The 16,733-nt window shown below is 44.0% G+C and overlaps 1 protein-coding gene across 1 annotated transcript in view; it reads left to right on the forward strand.

Annotated features, from left to right (window-relative positions):
• The first annotated feature begins 721 nt into the window (after positions 1–721).
• LOC115092491 (insulin-like growth factor-binding protein-like 1) overlaps positions 722–16,733 on the forward strand; it is a 53,772-nt gene continuing 37,760 nt past the window's right edge. Inside the window, exon 1 of the mRNA XM_029603347.1 lies at positions 722–1,195. Within this exon, the coding sequence (XP_029459207.1) occupies positions 763–1,195 (433 nt within the window). The 5' untranslated portion in view covers positions 722–762. The remainder of the gene's footprint in view (positions 1,196–16,733) is intronic.

Below are 16,733 nucleotides of genomic sequence, written 5' to 3' on the forward strand. Positions count from 1 at the left end.
TTCAATAATTGAATTTCATTGTTAGCTGTATTTGGATGTCTTCATATGCTCTGGGACAACACCAGACATCGTTACCCAAGTTTGTTGATCTGTGTTTGTATTGAGGCATTTTGAGAAAGCTGTTGTTACAGTGAAACAAGGGTCCTGTGCAGAGACAAGATCATTGTAATTGGGACGAGATTATTGTAATTGGATTTTAAGAATATGTATCTGGGATTAGTATAGTAACAACAATTTGCTGATCAGGGTTCAAGAAGGGTGTAATATATGGTGATCTTTCTGTATGTTTGTGATTCTATATGAATAATTAAAAAATATTTTAGAAAATGTTGTAATATGTTGGTTGGGTCTATGTTATATATTTAGTTATTCTAATAAAAAACATTTGCAAACAAAAAAAAACAAAAAAACCCCATCCCTCTTCCCTCCTCCCAGTCTCACTCTTGAACTCTCAGGTCAGCGTGCATGCTAACCTGCCTTTACTTGCTATGCTAGGAGAATATTTTTCAGCTCTTTAAATGGCTAGGAGGGTTGTTTTTTTTTCCCAGTGAAGTTACTTCTGGGATGGGAATGTTTTTCTAGAACAATGAGCTGTGCCAGCCCAAGCTTTGCTGGGGGTGAAGGGGGAGGAGGGCTGCAGCTGCTCCTGTCTGCTTTCTCTGGCTGTCAAAGCCCTTTAATAACTCCTAAGTCTTTAAGTTCAGCAGAGGACTGCCTCTTCGAGTGAAAGCTCTCAGTTACAAGGCAGGGCAACAATCTGAAATGTACTTCTTAGTGCGCCTCTCCTCCCTCCTCCTAGCTCTACAGCAGAGCACGGTGGTCACCGCTGACTGTGGTGCTTGTAAGTTGCAGAGCTGCGAGCCGGTCATCTGTAGAGCTCCCGAGCTCCTAGTCAGAGACGACTGCGGATGCTGTGAGCAGTGCCTGAGCACGGAGGGCGAGCCGTGCGGTGGGAAAACGGAGCGGAGGGCGCGCTGTGGCCCAGGACTGGTTTGCGTGAGCCAATCCCAGGGGCGAGATGAGGGGAGCCAGCCGGAGGGGACAGGAATCTGTGTCTGTAAGGAGGACGGGCTGGTGTGCGGCTCCGACGGGAGATCTTACCGTAGCGGCTGTGCCCTGCACCTGCAGAGCTGGGTCGCCCTGCACGCGGGGAAGGACAAGCTTCACAAAGTGCATGACGGAGCGTGCACGTTTGGTAAGTGTCCTTGCCCCAGTTTAGTAGATAGAGAGATGGCTGAGAGTTGACAGGCCCTGATAAATGATGCAGGAGGTGATGTGACTTTACATAGATATAAGAAGCTGAATTATTTTTGATAAGCGCATCCACACAACCTGATTTGCTGAAAAGAGTTCATCAAACTAATTTAACAAAATAGGTTTGATTTCCCACAAGTTGAAATTAGTGGAGTTTCAATGCACTACTTACATTCTTAATCAATTTATGGGCAGATTGGATGGGCCAATTTAGTCTTTTTCTGCTGTCATTTACTGTTATTAAGCATATATTGCAAAACTGTATTGTTAATTTCATGGACATTATTCAAACTTCATGATAAATGTTTTAAAATACTATAGAAAGAACTATTAATATTACTTGTCATAAAATATGACATGAAATGTGCTTTTATGCTGAAGGTACAGTAACAGATATGGGTTTCCCTTTACTTTGAGCATGATCAAATGCACACTAATGCTCCCTATTAACGTGTTCACTACTCAAAGTATAAATGAAACAGTTGGGGAAGTATTCCTCTGCCACAGTATAGATCTGAGCTGGCTAGCAGAGCCCCGGATGCTACAAAAGACTACGGCAAGACCCAAAACAATTTGTGTTTGTCAAGAAAAAAGGGGTGGAAACAGTCACTCTCACTCAGTTTATACCAAGTAGTGTGGCTGCCATGCTAACACACTTGCTCAATAAAGACTTGCATTTTTTAACGCATTATGAGCCATAAAATTATACTACCTGTCACCTTCTGATCACCCATCAACCCTTTCCCACCCCAACTCCCCTTCCTGTTCACCCTATCATTGGAATGCCTTTTATGATTCACTTATATTTTCTGGTAATGTCATCTTTAGCTCATTCTATTCTGTCCGGAAGAAAGGAAGATTAGCTCCCCAAAACTAGTCAAGAAATGTATTAAATTAGTTCAATAAAATGGTATTGCCTTGTTTTTTTCTTTTTTGTTGTTAACCTTTATTTCAGTTTACATCATTTGTTTTAGTCTGCAATCATTAGATTTCTCTTTTGCTTCAGTGCCTGCCAAAATTTATCATTGAAAAACGTGGAGTGACTGTACAGCACCAGCTCCAGCCTCTGTGCCAGAAGGGACTAGCTTAGCCAGTCCTGTACTTACTCCCACTGCATTCCTGCCCTTAAGAAATTCTCAGCCTGTCCCTTTTGACACGGAGATATATTATAATCACACTACTTAATAAGAATTTTGGAATGACTCACTGGCCAATCACATCTGATAAAGCAGAGTTGCTTATCTGTAACAGGTGTTCTCCAAGGACAGCAGGATGTTAGTCCTCACACATAGGTGACATCATGGGATGGAACCCCTATGCAGAAAACTTATGTCAAAGTTTCTAGAACTTTGACAAGGTAGATGGAGCATGCCCAGCATGCCCTATACCATGCATCCACACAGGATCCCTCTTCAGTCTCGTAACATAGAATTACGATTAAAACAAAAAATTGGAGAAACCCAAATCCGCGGGGTGGCAGGCAGGTTTTGTGAGAACTAACATCCTGCTGTCCTCGAACACCTGTTACAGATAAGCAAATCTGCTTTCTCTGAGCACAAAGTGGATGGCAGTCCTCACATATGGGTGAATCCCTGGTTACAGGCTCTTCCCCAACAAAAAAAGGGTACCAACAGACATCTAACCAGGTGCCAATAGGCACAGCAACACTGGTGCTGTTGGTAACAGAGAGGAAGACAGCCTGAACCCAAACAATGGACCCTAGGCAGAAAAGTTGGGTTCTACACCTCAACAGGTTCCAAAATACAGACTGGCCAATCCTACTGTTGCATCAGCCATCCTATCCAGACAGTAATGAGAAGTGAATATGTGGAGAGAACTTCATGTCACAGTCTTACAGATCTCCTCCACACGAGGGCCACTGACACTGCCATGGCTTTGACAGAATGAGCCTTGACATGATCCCCAAGGTGCAGTCATGTCTGGGATAGGACAATTCACATTAAAACTAACATGAAAAAAAATTCAAATTCTGGTGTCACCTCAGCAAAAAATATCCCTCCACTGCTATTTTATGAAATAATACAAACTCCTGCAAAGAAAGAGACATCTAGAACCTTGCCATACCTAGTTACAGCGCTGACTCTCAAGATTCAAATAACAGCAACCTTATGAAAAAGCAGCAATGTAAACACTAGGGATGTGAATCGTTTTAGGACGATTAAAATTATCGTCCGATAATTTTAATATCGTCTTAAACCGTTATGGAACACAATACAATACAGATTCTAACGATTTATCGTTATAAATCGTTAGAATCGTGAGCCGGCACACTAAAACCCCCTAAAACCCACCCCCGACCCTTTAAATTAAATCCCCCACCCTCCCGAACCCCCCCCAAATAACTTAAATAACCTGCGGGTCCAGCGGCGGTCCGGAACGGCAGCGGTCCGGAACGGGCTCCTGCTCCTGCATCTTGTCGTCTTCGGCCGGCGCCATTTTCCAAAATGGCGCCGAAAAATGGCGGCGGCCATAGACGAAAAAGATTGGACGGCAGGAGGTCCTTCCGGACCCCCGCTGGACTTTTGGCAAGTCTCGTGGGGGTCAGGAGGCCCCCCACAAGCTGGCCAAAAGTTCCTGGAGGTCCAGCGGGGGTCAAGGAGCGATTTCCCGCCGCGAATCGTTTTCGTACGGAAAATGGCGCCGGCAGGAGATCGACTGCAGGAGGTCGTTCAGCGAGGGTTCCGGCGCCTCGCTGAACGACCTCCTGCAGTCGATCTCCTGCCGGCGCCATTTTCCGTACGAAAACGATTCGCGGCGGGAAATCGCTCCCTGACCCCCGCTGGACCTCCAGGAACTTTTGGCCAGCTTGTGGGGGGCCTCCTGACCCCCACGAGACTTGCCAAAAGTCCAGCGGGGGTCCGGAAGGACCTCCTGCCGTCCAATCTTTTTCGTCTATGGCCGCCGCCATTTTTCGGCGCCATTTTGGAAAATGGCGCCGGCCGAAGACGACAAGATGCAGGAGCAGGAGCCCGTTCCGGACCGCTGCCGTTCCGGACCGCCGCTGGACCCGCAGGTTATTTAAGTTATTTGGGGGTGGGGGATTTAATTTAAAGGGTCGGGGGTGGGTTTTAGGGGGTTTTAATGTGCCGGTTTTTCGATTTTTCAATTTTTCGATTTTTTAACGATTTTTCACGATTTTTCACGATATTTTACCCCCCCAAACGGCAACAATACGATTCCCTCCCCCTCCCAGCCGAAATCGATCGTTAAGACGATCGAGGACACGATTCACATCCCTAGTAAACACTACACCAGGCCCTAGAACAATAATACATCACTTACTGGAATAACAGAACAAGCTGGACTACTACAGAGAAACTACATGCGAGCAGAAATATTGCACTTCAGTCACACACACAGGCAAAACAGATTGACCTTTACCTAATATAGAAATAAGAGACTACAAATTAGAAACAGAAACATGCAAACAAAACCAAAATGGAAAGCCAGAGAAAATAGACTCTCAATAGTGGAATACTGAAGAAAGAGCAAAATACAAAAATATAAGAAAGGCACATTCCCAAAGATGGCATATTCAAATTCTAAAATCTCATTATATATATAACATTATATATATATATATATATATATATATATATATATAAAATCTTTTTTGTCTGATCTTTGTATTTTTCTAATCAGTTGGTCCTGGTTTCTTTTTCCCATTTTTCCCTTGTTGCTCATTTCCTAAATCCTTTTCAGTGTCTCTCTTCTCCTACTGTCCTCTTCCCTTCCTCCCTTTCCCCCTCACAAACACACACACACACACACATGCTTTCTCTCACAGTCTCCCTCACACACACAAGCTCTCACTCTCATATCTCTCCCCCCCACCCAAGCTCACATTCTCTCTACACACACACTCTACATGCTCTATCATACACCCACACACACACACACACACAGAAGCTCTCACTTTCTTACCGCCCTCCAGGCTCCCATTCTTATACGCACACAGATGCACCCCCAGGCACCTATTCTCACCCACATGCACACATTCAAGCTCCCATTCTCACCTACACATTCACAAATTCAAGCTTCCAACTCACCTGCACACACCCAGGGCCTTTTCATTAGGCATATCCAAAGTCCTACTTCTGCTGCTGCAGGGATGGGATCCTGTGACGGCATTACAGCTGAAGCCCTCCTCTTCGCCATTGTGGGGATGGGATCCCACGGCAGCCTTGCTTCTTCTGAGACCCTCCTCCTTGCCGCCACAGGGATGGGAATCCCGTGATGGCCTTGCAGCTCCAGCCCTCTTCTTTGCCATCGTGGGGATGGGATCCCTCAACAGCCTTGCAGTTCTGGCCCTCCTTTTTGCCGTTGCGGGGATTGGATCCCACAACAGCATTGCTCCAATAGGCCTCTTCCGGTTGGGTGGGCCTGGGCCCAAATTGGATGGGCCACTGCCCACCCGTGGCTATGTCACTGTTTAAAAGTAGCCAAATCTGTAGCACATACAGGCAATAACAGCAGAAGATACTTGCCTGACACTGAGTGACTTTAGCTGACATTTACAAGGCAAACTGCAATATTAGAGGCTCAGTGGAGTTCTGCTGTGGTAAGCAGAGCTCTACTACAGGAACCACCATGCTGTAGTGGATGTTTCATTGCATAGTGTTTCTGTGGAGCAAGGCTCTTGTTAGAAAACTGATGAGCACTACAAGTTATTGTGTTGTTTTGTGCCTATTTTCTCCTTTTCCATCTCTCCAGGATGGCTGTCTTCAGCTATTTAAGTTCTCTTGTTGGCTGTGGATTGAAAGGAAAAGCTACATCACTTCTTTGGCTGAACCCTACTAAGTCAGCAAGAGTTATCTCCCCATCAGCAATTCACCATCAGTGACATCCACCTCTCCTAGGCGCTCGATGCAATAGGCAAATGAACTGCCACTCTAAAAGGGACGCACAATGGGTAATATGAGCGACCCTAGTGCTCTGCATCGTGCGCCCAGGAGAAGTGGCTGTGTGTTTAGAACAGCCTGGCCAGAGCTCCCTCCCCACCACTGGCAGGGCTGTTCCTTATTGTTCCTTTCCACCAAAACTTGTCAGAGACAGGACCAATCCCCTTTCAGGACAGCCTTCTGAAACAAGATTGGTCCTTTCACTGACATGTGACAGTGAATGGACCAATCAGCAGGAAGTGAATAAATTAGTATCAAGTGCCCGACACTTAATGTTAATGTATTCACTCCTTCACTCACTGCTGGCAGGGGTTACGAATGGGCCAGACCTTGGGGTTGCTGCTTTCTGTGGTTCCCCTTATGAGGAACCCTAGCATTTTTTTTTGTTAAGCCCCTTGAGTGGAACATAATTCTGCTTTCTGTGGTTCCTCCTATTTAGTATCGCTAGGATACTAATAGAAGGAATCTCAGAAAGAAGGATTGTTTGTTGTTTTTGTCAGCCCTTGAGCGCCGCATGCTTTAACATCTGCTCCCTGGCAGGCATTACATTTGCAGCATTAAAATGGATGTAGTGGGCACGTGGCAATTTTTAGCGATTTAGTTTCATCAACATGAATTTACATGTGATGAGTGCTATTAACTAAACTTTACTGAAGCTGATGGCAGGAACAAAACTTCCAAGAATAGTTCACTACCAGACAGTGCTCAACTACAACCCAAAGTCCAAACATCACAGCAGTCAAAATCCAGTCTCCTTATACCTTCTCACACCTTTTCCCCACAAGTAAGCTCTTATTATTGCGCTGGAGGTTGACCCTTGGACCGAGGTGGAGGTTGGCACTACCCGTAGGAAGGGTCATATGGGTCCCCACCGTCGGTAGGCAGAGTGGGCTGAAGGACAGAGGCCGGCTGGTGCTTCACAAATACCAGCCCTTGTTCCCCGTAGGTTGAGCCTTTGGGTGCCGGGGCCAGCTGGACTTAGGTGGCCTCTGTCTGTTGTTGTCGATGGGAGGATCGAGGTCAGCCCAGAGGCAGCAACAGGGAGAAGTTACAGTCTGTACTGGATGAGGCGGAGTCCTGGAGACTTGGGCACCAATAGGAACAAAGTCAGACAGGGTGTGCAAGAGCAGGCCGAAGCCTGAGTTGGCCAAGTTCAGGACGTAGACTGTAGGAGCATCGTAGAGCAAGCTGGGTTCAGGGCTGGCGGCAAACTGGAAGAAGTGGCAAGCGTAGCTGAGGTCTGGACGAGGAGAGAGTCAAAAGCATAGTCAAGCAATGCAGAGGTGCGGAGCTGGAGAGAGGAAATGGAGTAGTCAGGCAATGCAGAGGTCCGGGGCTGGAGAGAGGCAATGGAGTAGTCAGGCAATGCAGAGGTCCAGGGCTGGAGAGAGGCAATGGAGTAGTCAGGCAATGCAGAGTCAAACTGTGAAGTCAATCTGAAGGAGAATTGAAGATCAGGAACACAGGAACGAGGAAACAGGAACGGAGTCAAGGAGAGTCAGGAACCAGGAACATGAGGAGGCAACGAGTGCTCGACTAGCGAGGGGACCTATTGCAAAGGCAAAGCTAGGGAGCGGAGCCCGGGCTTAAGTACCGGTGCTCCACTGATGTCTTCATCCGTGGCCGGGGCTCTATTCCCGCCACGGGCCCTACTTAAGTCACAGTATTTTCGCGCACGTGTGCCTAGGGAGGGGTGCGGCGCCGAGTAGTGGCATCTCTCTGCGGGCCACGCGGAGAGGCCCAACATGGAACAGTAGGAGCTATAGCAGAACCAGAGGTACCAGGATCTGTAGCTGAGCCAGAGGCACCAGGGGTGGCCCGAGGACAGGAGCCAGCAACCTACCGCCACCAGGGACGTGGGACCAGGACCTGGATTAGCTTGAAAGAGGTGAGGGGCTGGGCTGCAGGTCTGCTGCGGCCGGTGCACGTAACACTTATGGCGGGTACACCTTTGACCCTGGGCCCTCCCAGTACCTGGTGGATAGATGAATTTGTTTCCTTAAGGGGTTCTTGTTTCATTCTCTCACCCTTTGGTATCTCAGGCTGATTGTAGCTGAATCTGTCTTTGACTCTGGTGAACTTTCCCAGGCAGGATGTCTTTCCTCTGACACTCCCAGTACCCTTGTCCCCAGCTTCCAGAGAATCTCCTTCCTAGATTCCTTCTCCTCAATTACTTTGAACCTTTTTTGTGGAGAGAAAGGCGCTAAGGGGCTACTCTGCCGTTTTTGGATACTTCGGATCTAAAAATTCTAACTCGTACCTTTGTTATTTCTAGGCTTGACTACTGTAATGCGTTATTACATGGTCTTTCTACAACTTAAATTCAATTGGCACAAAACACAGCTAGCTACTAACATCATTTTTCACAAATCTAAATAGCCCTCTGCTGATTAATTTACATTGGCTTCCAGAATCATTTTGTATCTTATTTAAAATTGGATGCCTTACTTTTAACGCTTTGAGGTGGGGCACTCCTTTTATCTTGCCTCTGCGATTTCTCCCTATCTTCATTCTCTTCACTTTCGGTCTTCACAACAAGAACTTTTAGTGCTATCTTCTATTCATAATATTCGTTTTGAGGGTATAAAAGCCCCTTTACCCACTGGCACAAGGGGGAGAGAATATATGAAATTTGCTTTTCTTACCTATTTCCTCATCTTTGGAATTCTTTACCTCTTAATATTCACCTTGAGAAAGATTTTTTTTTAATTTAGGAAGGCACTAAAATCTTATTTGTTCATACAGGCTTTTTCACAATGGATTGTTTACTAAATCTGCCAGTATGCTTATTTGACATTTTCTTATTTGAATTTTATCTGTATTTAGTTATTTTTTATTGTATTTTTTTTTAGATTTGATTTGTAGTTTTTATAACTCATTTTCATTATTTTATCTATATATTGCTTTGTTAGATTTACCTATTTTATTTGTACATCACTTTGTTAGCTTTGCCTATTTTATTTGTACATTATTTAGTTTTACATTTATAATTAATTGTGATTAATCAAGTATTAATAAGCAAACAAACATCTGTGAAGGGATGGCTCCAAACACCAGCAGGACTCCAGTTTTTAGAATCCCTGCTTCTATTCTCTCCCCCTTGCGCCAGTGGGTACAGGGGCTTTTATACCCTCACAATGTCTCTTCCAGTGGGGAGTGGTGCTTCTTCTTGACACACTGGCATCACACAAAGGGCAAGGTCTAGTGAGACCACTGGGAGGGCACTCAGACCAGCTGAAGCCTCCACATGCATGTTTGTAAGGGACAAGGATGCCTTTCTAGGGGCAGAAATAAGCACCCCTCCATACATTCATCTAGATGCATTTTTATTTAAAAAAAAAAAAAAAAAAAAAAGTGTTATCTGCACATATTTCAGTGGATCTTGAATTCTGAATATTGCCTGAGGTGAGGGTGTGGAACTTATATTCACTGCTACTTTACCTATCTGTGGTTTGAAATAGTTTGAGAGGAGAATGGATCATGGAGTAGTTTCAGATGAATATCATTGACTGAAACTGATGATTCATTCTAGATCTGATGTTACAGAAGCGTCAGGTATTATACTTAAGCAGGGAGGGCACATTTCAGGATGTTTATAAATGTGGATATATTCTTGGATATAAAAGCAGATTTAACACAAGTTTTATTCCTTCCAATTCCCAAAGGACAGCATTCTTTTAGCTCAATGTTAAGTGCAAAATAAACCCTGCTTGTAGTGTTTATTTTGCAATAACAATATAATAACAAATATGTAAACTCAACTTTGAGTTTAAAACTGCTCAGTTTAATATAAAAATATGGGAACATTTTTATATTTATCACTTTTTTTAGCTACTTTGCTTTACTGTGTGATTCATCCCTTTATAGGTCAGGACAAAGGAGTAGCTAGAGTGGGACTGGTCAAAACACTAGCAACTCGGTATATAACAGTACATGGGATGAAATCAATGGGGCTACATTTTAACTGCTCCCTTTGGGAGAAGGGTTGTGTGGAGATGGCATGAGCTGGGGTGACAGCTGCTCTTCTTGTAGTAGTTGTAATGACATTGAGTGCCTCCCTCCTGCGTTCTACCATTTTAATGAGCTTCTCCAGCCCTGAGGACAAAGGAGTCTAGCATTGTATTTGGCTTTCATTCTTATTGCTTTTATATTAGAATGAGGCACTGCTTCTCCTGTTCAGTATTCCCCTGCTTTAAAATGCTTTTACTGAGCAGATACAGCGAGAACACAACCAAAAAAGTGAGTAAGTGTGCATTTGCATAGGAGGCAAAGTCTGCAGGTAAAATCCCTTAAGTTGCTGATTCAAGGCAGCATGGATTCACCAGGGGGAAAGTCCTGTCAGACAAATCTAATTGATTGTTTGACTGGATGACTAAAGAATTGGATTCAGGAACAGTGTTCAAACTCGACGTGATTTACTTGGATTTCAGAAATGTTTTTGATAAGGTCCCATATAGGAGGCTTGTGAATAAAATAATAATAATAATAATAATAATAATAATAAAATAATAATAAAATAAAATAATTATGTCTGTTATAATGTTATATAAATTTCCATGTATAATGGTTTTATGGTTACTATGCAATAATAATAAGATCCCTGAGTTACACGAATACAACATATTAAGATCTTTGAGTTATATGGTTACAATGCTACGTGGTTACATGATTACATGATTATATGGTTATATGGTTCAATGATTCAATGTTATATGTTTATATGGTTACAATGTAAAAAATAATAAGATCCCATAATCTTATTAATCTCCTTATTGGCATGTAAACCAATGTGATATATCCCAATGAATGTCGGTATAAAAAAGCAAATAAATAAATAAAATGAGAAGTTTGGGAGTCAGCGCCAAGGTGGTAGAGTGGATTACAAACTGGTTGACTGATAGGAGACAGCAAGTAATGATAAATGGAACCTGCTCTGAAGAGAAAACATTGTTAAGTGAAGTGCCTCAAAGATTGCTTTTGGGACCCGTTCTGTTCCATATCTTTGTGAGTGATATTGTGGAAGGGATAGAAGGTAAAGTCTATGTATTTGTGGATAATACTAAGGTCTGCAATAGCGTGGACACATGAAGAAGTAAAGAAAATGAAAAGTGATTTAAGAAAGCCTGAAGAGTGATCAAAGATTTGGCAGCTTGATTCAATGCCATGAAGTGCAGAGTCTTGCATCTGAGGTGTGGTAATCCAAAAGAGCTGTGTGTGATGGGAGGGTGAAAGACTGATGTGCACAGACCAAGAGAGGGATCTTGGGGTAATAGCATCTGGCAATCTGAAGGCGGCAAAGCAATATGACAAGGCAATAGCTAAAGCCAGAAGAATGATGGGCTTCATAGAGAGAATAATAACCAGTAAAAAGGGGGGTAATAAATGTCCTTGTATAGTTCCTTGGTGAGGCCTCACCTGGATTACTGTGTTCAGTTCTAGAGTGCTTATCTCAAAAAGAATAGAGACAGAATGGAGGAGGTCCACAGAAGGGCTACAAAATGTTTCAGGGTCAGTACTGGAAGACTTATGAGGAAGAGGCTGAAGGATCTAAATATGTATACTCTGGCAGAGAAGAGGTGCAGAAGAGATATGAAACAGATCATCAGATACCTGAAAGGTTTTAATGATGCACAAACTTCAAACCATTTCCCGTTGGAAAGAAATCAGTAGAACTAGGGGTCACAAAATGAATCTCCAGGAGAGGCGATTCAGAACCAACACCAGACAATATTTCTTCATGGAGACCCTTGGAATGCCCTTCCAGAGGGATGTGGATGCTTGGAATGCCCTTCCAGAGGAGGTGAAGACAAAAACAGTCAAAAGAATTCAAAGTGTCATGGGATAAACACTGAGGAATCCTAAAGGCTAGAGGATGGGAATGAAGAACAGGGTGCATGGGGGTAACTTGCTTGTGTGGCAGTTACTACCCTTAACCAATAATCCTTGATACATTTGATGTAACTGCAACATTGCTTTCCGCTTCAACAGCAAGGGGAAATAAGGAGTTGGAAAAGGGTAAACAGTGGAGTGCCTCAGGGATCTGTACTTGGACCGGTGCTTTTCAATATATATATAAATGATCTGGGAAAGGAATACGACGAGTGAGGTTATCAAATCTGCAGATGATAAAAATTATTCAGAGTAGTTAAATCACAAGCAGACTGTGATACATTACAGGAGGACCTTGCAAGACTGGAAGATTGGGCATCCAAATGGCAGATGAAATTTAATGTGGACAAGTGCAAGGTGTTTGCATATAGGGAAAATAACCCTTGCTGTAGTTACACAATGTTAGGTTCCATATTAGGAGCTACCAACCAGGAAAAGATCTAGGCATCATAGTGGATAATACTTTAAAATCGTCGGCTCAGTGTGCTGCAGCAGTCAAAAAAGCAAATAGAATGTTAAGAATTATTAGGAAGGGAATGGTTAAATAGAACGGAAAATATCATAATGCCTCTATATTGCTCCATGGTGAGGACCGCACCTTGAATACTGTGTACAATTCTGGTCGCCGCATCTCAAAAAAGATATAGTTGCGATGGAGAAGGTACAGAGAAGGGCTACCAAAATGATAAAGGGGATGGAACAGCTCCCCTATGAGGAAAGGCTGAAGAGGTTAGGGCTGTTCAGCTTGGAGAAGAGACGGGCTGAGGGGGGATATGATAGAGGTCTTTAAGATCATGAGAGGTCTTGAACGAGTAGAATGTGACTCGGTTATTTACACTTTCGAATAATAGAAGGACTAGGGGGCATTCCATGAAGTTAGCAAGTAGCACATTTAAGACTATTGGAGAAAATTCTTTTTCACTCACGCACAATAAAGCTCTGGAATTTGTTGCCAGAGGATGTGGTTGGTGCAAGTTAGTGTAGCTGGGTTCAAAAAAGGTTTGGATAAAGTTCTTGGAGGAGAAGTCCATTAATGGCTATTAATCAATTTACTTAGGGAATAGCCACTGCTATTAATTGCATCAGTAACATGGGATCTTCTTAGTGTTTGGGTAATTGCCAGGTTTTGTGGCCTGGTTTTGGTCTCTGTTGGAAACAGAATGCTGGTCTTGATGGACCCTTGGTCTGACCCAGCATGGCAATTTCTTATGTTCTTATGTTAAGCAATGAGGGCCTCTATTTTTATAGACACTGATAAGCGCTGGGGGTACTTGCACAGAGCAGCAATTACTACCCTTAACAGAAGCAAGGGATTACTACCCTTAACCAATAAGCCTTGATGCTTTTAATGCAACTACACATCACATCACTCTCTGCTTTAATGGTGGGGGTGGGTAGAAAAGAATTGGATTCAGACGACAACCAACACGAGCCCTGACTTTTATGGTCTAGAGTTCTGATACGCAGATATAAGTGAAAAAGCACAGTACTGCTTCTAAGGTCAATGCCATAAGCTAACACTTCAGCACTGTCTGAATTTTCAAGAAGACTCATCAAATATCTGCAAAGATCGGCAGTTGCTACCCTTAAAAGAAACCTGGTTAACCTGCATGGCATGGCAGATACTACCATATGAAGCTTGCTGGGCATACTGATGGACCATTTGGTCCTTTCGTGACGTTACTTTTAGGTGCAGGCTGTGCAACCAGTTTTAAAAGGGAAAGGCAGGAGCATGCATTCCCTATGAAAACTTCCCTGAAAAAAGGACCTGTAGAGATTTGCACCTGCTGTCTCTGAGAGTACTTTTCCCCTTGGAAGTAATGCAATTGGATATGAAAATACAATGCATGCTTTATATTCCCCTCACCCTGTACATCCCACCTATATCTTATCTTCCTAAGGGGCCGATGCAATACAGTGCGCTCACACGAGCGCACTGTTTAACCCGCTGTCGGGCGCAGGTGTAAATAGGCGCTAATCCATCCCCTAATGCGATAAACTCGGCAGAACGGCTGGTTATGAAAACCGTTGCCGAGTTTACTGCGTCGGTCTTCATAACCGGCAGCCCGCCGCGGGGTCACGTTAGCTAGCGCGACCCCCTAATTTGCATATTGCATGGCGCATCCTAAGGCCCCTAAAAGCGCATGCCCTGTTCTATCCCAAATGCATTCCTTTAGCTGGGTAAGGGCTGGGCAATTCTCAGACTGCCAGAATATCCACATAAAAGGCTTCAGAAATTGCCCATGGGAGCAGGTGGAAAGCAGTAGTCCTACCTCTTATCTGCAATGGAGTGCTTTCCTCCTCTGCCGGCTTTAGTAGGAAGTCTGACCACGCAGGCCTGGTCCTGTGAGACTACAGAGTCCTTGCTTGGCTCGATCGGCAGATGAGAAGCACTGCTTTACTCCTACATGCAGGGAGGAAGGTGAGGCAGGATGTAGCAGCAGTTCTGCATCTGCCCCCTGGATGTTTTGGCGGATGGTGCCTCACTTTCCTCCTGTTGTCCAGTGCTAGGGCCTGTTCATTGCAAGCTCTTCTCTTGTGATTCCTGCCCCAGAGTACAGAATGCATCCAAAGTGTACAGAGACCCGGCAGAGCAGCTCAGTGTAGAACTGAAGTCGGAAGGTAAGGCACACAGGCTCACTCTCTAGCTCCATTCCAGAGGCTGGAGCAGCTGAAATACAAGCAGGTGCAGTGCAGCAATGTGTGAAGGTGGCAGCTGCGATTCAGGGCTCAGGCCCCATGTGCCCATAACTAATGACGCCACTGAATATTTATAATCATAAAACGTATAGTCTCAGATGCATGCCTGCTGGGGTAAAGGGCACCAGTATAGGAGGAGAAACTTAATTTTCTGTGTATAAGGTGAATGTGATTTTATATTTGTTATATTCTTATAAATAAACTGAAGTATTAATAACTGAGTAGCTGTTTGTTTTCCTTTTATTTGTAGCTTTAATTTATACAGTGTGCCTAGTGGCTTGTTTTTTTGCCAATTTATGAATGGAAAGTATACTAAAATGAAAATGAATGATATGTATTCCCTAGTACCTTCTGTGGTTGGATGAATTTAAATGTGTTTAATTTGCTGTTCCCTCTCAGCAGTGCTGCAGCTGAGGTCTAGTTGATTTCCTTGTAATAGTGAACAGCAGTCTGCAGGGAGGAGGCCTCTCATCTCCATATCTGTTCACTAAGGGTTTTAGAGCCCCCCTAACCACATTAATTCTAATTCAAATCACTTGTAATTGCTGAATGGACCATAGCCAGGGTTAGAGCAAAATGTTTGCAGCATCGTAATTACAGGCTCATTTAATCAACCTCCTTTTATGTAAAGCTAAAAGGGGAAGCTCACTTTCCAAAAGTTCTATGCATATGTTAAGTTACGAAAGCTAGGAAATGCAATGAATTCACATTTGTAGACTACAGTAGAGTGTTTCAGTGATCCTGTGCAGGTTATATAACGTCAGGATTTGAATCTGTAAAAAGTTTAGCTCTCTTTTATTTTATTTTCAAGAGTCCATTGGTTGCCAAGTGCACTAGGGTTGCTGACTGGCTCCATTTTTTTAGGGCAGTCTATCCAGCCCTGCCTTTACCACAGTGTATGCAGGGATTTGTAGTTCTCATTTCTCTTAAAGAAATCAGAGCTATAAGTCCCTGCATGCAATAGGTAAAACCAGAACTGGTTCAACCTGTCCTTATAAAAAAATAAAACACAAAAAAACCCCATAGCCAGCTCAAGTGACCCAAGTCCAAATTACTTGCTGGACATAGTCCAAGATAGGAAACAATCTTTTCAGAAGTTCATTTCCAAGCAATAAATCTTCCCCTGAACTCTGGGTGATTGTTACTGGATGTTTCAGTATCATTTTTCCTATTTGAATGGTGAGCCACACTTCCTCAAGATTTTAATGGATTGTCCCCCATAACTTGCTAGGGACTGGTCACAGGGAGATCCCTGCTAGTAGCCTTCATCTCTACAGAAGCTTCAGTCTCTGAAAAAGGCTGTGGGCAGGGGCAGATTGGCCTATCGGGGGATCGGGACCGGTCGCTCTAGTCACGAGGTCTGCCGGAGCCGCGCTCGGCAGGCCACTGGTATCGCCAGGGCCGGCCGGGGCGGCAAATCCCCGGGCCGGTCATCAGCGGGAATCCGCCCCTGTGGGTAAACAGTGTGATTTCCGAAGCTGAGTCCACAAGGGCCTCACAGGGAAACACACCCTGCAGTTTAATGGCAGTAGTGTATCTCTGTCCCATAGATGTAAGTTTATCAAAAAAATATTTGTGCTTCAGCACAGAGTCAGAAGTTGGGGAAGTGATTTCACTCAGGTGTTTCAATTAGGGCTGCTGATGCAGTCAGTTCAGGTTTACCACACATGAGAGAATCCTGTACACTGGAAGTGGATACCTGTGAACAAGATAAAAAGTCAGTTACTCTTTCTTCATCTTCAAGAGGTGAAGGGGATCTGGACCTTCCTCCCTAAGAAGTGCTGAGCTGCTTATGGTCTTAGTCAGTTTGGTGCACCTTAGTGAGGCAGATCAAGCAGCAATCTTTGCTTTTAAAATATGGATGGCAGCTTGAATTTCTCCGAGCTCATCCTCTAGCTTTTATTTTTCTGTTTAAACCACTGGATTTCTGGCTTGGCATCTGAATAATTCAATGCTTCTGCTGGTTCA

This window comes from Rhinatrema bivittatum, chromosome 1, assembly GCF_901001135.1.
Source record: "Rhinatrema bivittatum chromosome 1, aRhiBiv1.1, whole genome shotgun sequence".
In the NCBI taxonomy this organism is placed as follows: Eukaryota; Metazoa; Chordata; class Amphibia; order Gymnophiona; family Rhinatrematidae; genus Rhinatrema; species Rhinatrema bivittatum.